The 6,765-nt window shown below is 33.8% G+C and overlaps 2 protein-coding genes across 3 annotated transcripts; one reads left to right on the plus strand and one right to left on the minus strand.

Moving 5' to 3' along the window:
- The first annotated feature begins 887 nt into the window (after positions 1 to 887).
- Positions 888 to 2,448, plus strand: LOC118736529. Its single transcript, XM_036466591.1, has 5 exons — positions 888 to 922; positions 1,000 to 1,188; positions 1,259 to 1,474; positions 2,134 to 2,175; positions 2,242 to 2,448. The coding sequence occupies exons 2-5, from the start codon at positions 1,105 to 1,107 to the stop codon at positions 2,383 to 2,385; spliced, it is 486 nt and encodes a 161-aa protein (XP_036322484.1). The 5' UTR covers positions 888 to 922; positions 1,000 to 1,104; the 3' UTR covers positions 2,386 to 2,448.
- A 1,309-nt stretch (positions 2,449 to 3,757) lies between these two features.
- On the minus strand, positions 3,758 to 5,733 carry LOC118736530 (putative nuclease HARBI1). 2 transcript variants are annotated; one of them, XM_036466593.1, is made up of 4 exons: positions 5,631 to 5,733; positions 4,849 to 5,181; positions 4,647 to 4,750; positions 3,758 to 4,590 (listed from the first exon to the last, which is right to left on the minus strand). In XM_036466593.1, exons 2-4 carry the CDS (start codon positions 4,857 to 4,859, stop codon positions 4,205 to 4,207), a joined length of 501 nt encoding a protein of 166 aa, XP_036322486.1. In that variant the 5' UTR covers positions 4,860 to 5,181; positions 5,631 to 5,733; the 3' UTR covers positions 3,758 to 4,204. The 2 variants fall into 2 exon arrangements, with proteins under 2 accessions (XP_036322486.1, XP_036322485.1); XM_036466592.1 differs by having other exon boundaries at positions 4,647 to 4,791.
- Between the last annotated feature and the right edge of the window lie 1,032 nt (positions 5,734 to 6,765).

Raw genomic sequence — 6,765 nt, forward strand, 5'->3', positions numbered from 1 at the left:
TATATCAAACGTGCTGGAATGAGAGTTAAAATCCTTGCATAAGCAACGGAGTGGGTCGTGCAATTCAAAATTGGTTTTACAAGCTTTCAGAAATATGGGACAAAACTGTCTTGATACGCGTGAGGGAACATTAAAGCTTACATCAGCCAGAAGAGACGGACTTGAAATTGAGCCTGTCAGTAATTTAACCATAAAAATTATACCAAGCATTTCCCTGCGACTGGCAAGTGTAGGAAGGTTAATAAGTTTTAAGCGACTCGTATAACGTGGAAGACTATATTGAGAATCCCATCGGAAATTTCTTAAAGCAAAAAGTAGGAATTGTTTTTGAATTGATTCTATTTTGTCTGAGTAAATTTGATACCTTGGATTCCAAACCACCGAGCCGTATTCCAGAATCGGCCTAACTAAGGGTTTTAGTGATATAAGGGTCACTAAATTCTTTTGACCATCGTTTCACAAATGCAAGTACACCTTTAGCCTTGTTGACTGTCACATTAATGTGAAGATTAAAATTAAGCTTAGGATCCATTGTGATACCAAGGTCCACAAAATTGTTTACCTGTTCCAAGTTATGGTTACCTATTATATAAGAAACTGGCAGAACAGCTCTTCGCGAGAAGCACATTACTTTACATTTCTTAAGATTTAGAGGCATAAGATTTACTTTACACCAGTAAGCCATGCTGTTTAAGTCCGATTGTAGCAAAGACCTTTCTTCAATTGAAACGTACGATTTATAAAGTTTTACATCATCTGCATACATTAAAATTTTGGAGAATTTTATATCTGTAGAAATAGCGTTTATAAAAAGCAAGAACAGAATCGGGCCTAGGTGGCTACGCTGAGGGACTCCTGAAGTAACATCAATGACGTCAGAGATAGTATTTTTAAACAATACCCTTTGTGGTCTATCATAGAGGTATGAAGAGATCCAACGTAGAAAATTAGGTGGAAGACCATATTTGTTAACTATGTATTTCATTACTTTGCAAACAGGTCTGGCGCGACTTAAAAAGCCGTACAAGCGTACGTGTACGTGACCGGAAGAGGCAGCAGGCTCTAACAGGCAACAGGCCCATCGACCAGCCGCCTTTAACGGAGATGGAGAGGCGGGTAATTGATCTGATTGGGATCAACTACATCGAGGGTCACGAAGCGGTTCCTGACAATGTGCCATTGGAAGAGGTGAGCTTATAGTTATACAATTATTTCTATTATTATTTAATACTTTTTTAATTTACTTTTAAACTATTAGGAGCTTCAATTGGTCATGGAGGATGGGGAGGATATTGTCTTCCATGCGGTGACGCCGGCGTCCGTGTTTGGAGCCGACAGCGAGGTGCAGGTCAGCACACCTAAAATTCCTGCGCAAACACCGCGTAGGGCTTTGAAGAGGAAGCGGGCGGAGGAAGAGAGCGATGTCCAGAAAAAATTTCTGGAAGTCGCTGAGAAGCAAGCAGATGCCTTGAAGGTGAGAAATCAAGTTTACTGAAATAAAAAATAAAAATTCCAACTTATGGCATTTGACCATAATTTCATATGTAAAACTTTTCGCTGAACCCGAATATTAAGGCAAAATAATACAAGAATGTAAACAGATTTTACTTATAGCCAATTTTTTTTTTTTGAGATCTGAAAAAAGTTCTTATGCGTTTTTGCAATCTGAAATGTCTTTAAATTTAGTAAAGTCTATAAATTTGCGATTGTCTATAATATTACCTAAATCTAAAAGAGATTGCAGATTGACTATATCCAAAAAAAAATGCAATAACTTGAGAGAACTTTTTTCAGATCCCAAAAAACCTAAATTTGGCTATATTTCAAAAATTGTTATACATTCTTATATTATTTTGCCTTAATATTTGGGTTCAGCGTAAAGTCTTACATATGAAACTATGGTCAAATGCCACATGTCGGATTTGTTGTCGACTTGTATTAGGTACTAGGCCCTATCGCGAATTTAACGTGAACAAATATTCCCAAAAATTATAAAGCAGAACAAAAACAATTTTTCCCAATTTGTTTTTGTTTTGCATGTTAAATAATGGGCACAATTTATTCACATGAAATCGGCGATAGGGCTGATTATATTTTAAAAACATCGTGTTAATATATACTTTTTATCAATAGATGCTGGCTGAAAACTCTTCCAGACAAACGGATGTTTTGAAGGTGAGAAGTAATTATTATTAGATATGTTTTACATAAATCGTATTAATATATACTTTTTGTCAATAGATGCTGGCTGAAAATACCGCAAGGCAGACGGAGGCGACGCTTGCAATGGCGCAGTCTATGACCGTCCTTAGCGAAGGGATGAAAGCCTGTGCCACATTTTATAAAATAACTTCAAGTACGCAGTTTTATAGCGCATTAAATTAAAAATCAAAGCGATTTCGTAGCAACCTCATTTTTACACATTGTTATACTAAAATTTAAGTGTTGATTAAAAATCGTTGAACTTTCCTTAATTTTGTATAAACCTTGAAACTTTGCTTTGTATGATTTTGTTTTAAGGATGATCCATATTTTTATAATAAAAAAATAAACGAATTTTATCTTCCAAAATATTGCGAATATTTAAAAAATGAATGGTGTATGCAGACTTTTGCTGTTAAGTTTACATATCATACAAGAGTTATTTTATAGTTTTTCTTTTAATTTTCAAAACGAATTACTTATTTTTTCCTTTTATGTTTTAAATTATTTATTTTGTACCTTGTTTTGTACCTGACTGGAATATGTACCTTTAGTTTAAAAAATATATATTTTATGAAATAAATTGGAAATGTTTTTGTTATGAATATGACATAGTTGTTATGAAAATTAAATTTATTTACCTTAATTACACATTCGCCTTTTAAATTAAAATTTTGAACATCTCGTTGCATTTAATACTTTTTTCTATTCATTTATTTTCTAAAAGCCGAACTTAAGTGAAATACTATAAACTACACATAAAAACTATTATTCAATTTAAACTGTTATTTAATTTAAACTAGTTTTCAACTTAAAAATAAATTCTTCTAAAAAGCACTTCGAAGCTATTATATTTTTTATCAAAGAACAGTAGGTGGTCTATCAATAACGACCGATGTTTTTGTGTGTTTTGCAATAACCAATTCCATAATTAATATACCAAAAATACATACACTATTTTGTCTTCGGTCGTTATTGATAGACCACCGACTGTTCTTTGATAAAAAATAAAATAGCTTCGAAGTGCTTTTTAGACTAGGAAGTTATATAAAATTTCTAATGTTTTCAAATATATTTAAATTTTTGCTTTATACGGTTATAGTGTATACAGTCACTCACAGAAGTATTCGTATTATAGTTTTTCATAATATTCAAAATATTTTCAATATTGAACTATTTTTGCAAATTTGTATTCAAAATATACCTCATTCTATAAAAAAAAAAACCTTAGGAATCAATCTTGTTAACTTTGTACAATGTTCACAAAAATTTATCAAACATAAAAAAACGTTCATCAAAATTTCAAACTCTTTATTCAGAATCTTTAGAAAATTTTAGAGTATGTAGTTTTGTAGCCCATTCAATTTCAGTAGGGTAAAATTCAAGTTTGATGTCGCTACAAAATACCGTTAATATTTGAGATTTTTTTTTTCGAGGGTGTTCAGCATTTTCTTCCATGTAAAAATTGATTTTTTTTCATTCGTTATATGGAAGAAAATGCTGAACACCCTCGAAAAAAAAAATCTCAAATATTAACGGTATTTTGCTACAAAACTACATACTCGAAAATTTTCTAAAGATTCTGAATAAAGAGTTTGAAATTTTGATGAACGTTTTTTTAAGTTTGATAAATTTCTGTGAACATTGTACAAAGTTAACAAGATTGATTCCTAAGGGTTTTTTTTATAGAATGAGGTATATTTTGAATACAAATTTGCAAAAATAGTTCAATATTCAAAATATTTTCAATATTGTGAAAAACGATAATACGAAAACTTCTGTGAGTGATTGTAAGTAAATTTAAAAGAAAAAACTTTAAGTATTTAGAAGACAAAACTAGTGCGAAGATAAACATGTAAATTTAAAATAAAATGGGTATTCATCTAAAAGCATAAATGCCTCGTAACTTGTAAATAAACTGGTTTACGATACAAAATTATTTAAGTTTACGTGGTTACGAGGCGTTTATAATTTTAGATGAAATGCCCCAAAAAAAAAGTATTTAGGAGAAAAAATTAGTAATTAATCGGTCTTGGACACGTTTTCCCATGGAAGATACCGAATTTGAATTATAGTCGGTACCGTCTGCATGTACATGTGTTTCTACTTCTAATATTATATTATTATCGAGTTCCTTTATTTGCTCGCGCAAACGGATATTATGCAAGGTTGAGCACGCATTTACAACCTTACCAGTAAAACCAGGATCGTAGAGTAACACTCGTTGTTGTGATAAACATCGCCAAGTTCCTTTAAGCACTCCAAATAGTCTCTCTACTGGATTTCGAGCTTTGCATAGCGCCTCGTTGTACCGAAACTTAGGAGTACCCTCAGGTTGGTTCGGTAAAGGCGTCATGAGCCATGGCTCTAAGGGGTATCCAGAATCGCCTGAAAGGAACTTAATTTTAAATTATGTACATTTTAAAGTAAATTAAAAAGAATACCAATCAAAAGAATGTTGCGGTTTCCATTATCAAAAGCTCTCTGCATGACTCGCCGCACTGGACAGGAACTCCAAATGTAAGAGTCATGTCGTGCTCCCGGAAACCTAGCATTGACGTTGAGTATTTTTAAATTAGGGTCACATATCTATAAAAGCATAACAAATATTTATCGCTCGACTTTTATTTAAAATACTTAGCTCACCATTTGAACATTTATCGAGTGATAGCCATGATGGTTCACGTATGCTTCCTCATGAGTTTTAGGACCCAAAATAGAAACATGCGTGCAGTCTACCGCTCCAATAGTTCCTCCAACGAAAGGCGCAGGTGCTGAAGCAAACACTTACTTGGCAGCTTGACGGTCCACCTGCGTCATAGGGAACTTAACCTCCTCAAAAAATAGTCCACTGTTTATGGCATCAGTTACGCGATGTATACAACGGCTTATAGATGATTGGCTCATTGATATGCCCCACTGTTCCCCTACAGGCCGTTGGTAGCATCCTGTGGCATAGAAGCGTAGTGTACACAAAACCTTCAAAGATAAACGATTATTTGGGAAATGTTTAGTTATTTGTACAATGATTTTGTGGTGCGGAGCGGAGGGGGAGAGGGTGTGACACCTAAAACCATACCCGTTAGAAAGAGCACAGTCAAAACTCCCCTCTCTGACCTCTCTACAGACTACCGGGGGCCCATTTGAAAATGGGTTCACCCCATTAGCATTTCAACATGGAAGCCACATCGAAACTTACAAAAAAGTCCATAATTAAAACCGATTTTATTAATAAACTAGTGCTAGGAAATTTGAAATCTTTGTTTTAAATTAAAGTTTAATCCTTGGAATACACGCGTATGTTAAACTTTTTAGATTCGAGTCACGCTTTTGGGCATCATTGTACAGATAACTAAACCGTACCCAGGAAATTATTGTATACATACTACATATCCAAAATTGCATGCTCTCATTATTTAAAGATTTACCTGTTTTTCCGCCGATATTGAGGTAATCCTTTTACCTTTCAATTGGATTTCCAGCCGCTGGATGAGCTCCATTGCAGTCTCTGGGCCCACACGATATATCTTCCGGAACTCGGAAGGCGCCAGCTCAAATGGATCGTGAATGTCCCCGAGCAAACGCCGATCCACTGTGGGGGTATTTCTGACTCCATACTTTCGGTGTAAACTATACGCCACATATTCAAACGCCATTTCTTTTATATAAATTCACTTGGATATACTTGCGCGCAAATTCGTTTGGTTAACACAAACTTAACAACACCAAATGAGATGTCGATAACTTAACCATAAACGAATCGTTAACGAAACAGCTGATTTTCACTTATCGAATATCGATAAGAAAGTACTTATTGAATAGCAAAATCTTTAAAATTATCGTTTAGCTAAATTAGCCACTGCGAATGTCGTTAAAAAGGTTACCGAATCGCACTACAGTACAGATATATCAATAAACACGTACGAAAGAAAAGGAACACACACGTTTATAAATAAACATGTACACAACACATATACAAAAACGGCACTCAAGTACACAATGCATTGACAAAAACAGTACTAGAGTGTCTCGCTCTGATTTCGGAATGCTTACATATTGAGAAGTTAGCTTACTGCCAATATAGAAGTATTACATATATGCTAATTTTGCATTCTCACTTAATGAATTCCTTTTAATTAATATTTTCTTAAGCGCGGTAAATTTATTATTTTCGGATGGATTTTGAATAAAATGGTTACTATAACTTCTTGCGGAAGTGCAGTAATAGTATGCTCATATTTCGTTGTTTCCTGTGTAATATTTTTTGTACTAAACTGCCTTTCCGCATGGATAAACCAAGCTTCCGGGCAACTTGTCCAAAATTGTGGTAATTTGACTGATGTAGCACAAATCTCATTACTATTCCGATCGACATACAGATTTGTTAACTGCTCGTTAAACGAACTATTTGGCAAATCAATAAGCGTTTAATTTAAATTATGTGTATTACATGTAGGTGTATGTGTATCATGTTGTGGTGAATGAAACATTTTGACTATTTAAACTTTAAGAAATAGACCTCAAGAAGGGAAGTTTACAATTATTTCAAAAAATTGTAGTATT

This window comes from Rhagoletis pomonella, unplaced genomic scaffold (genome assembly GCF_013731165.1).
Source record: "Rhagoletis pomonella isolate Grant_MI unplaced genomic scaffold, Rhpom_1.0 Rhpom_scaffold_00003, whole genome shotgun sequence".
NCBI lineage: Eukaryota > Metazoa > Arthropoda > Insecta > Diptera > Tephritidae > Rhagoletis > Rhagoletis pomonella.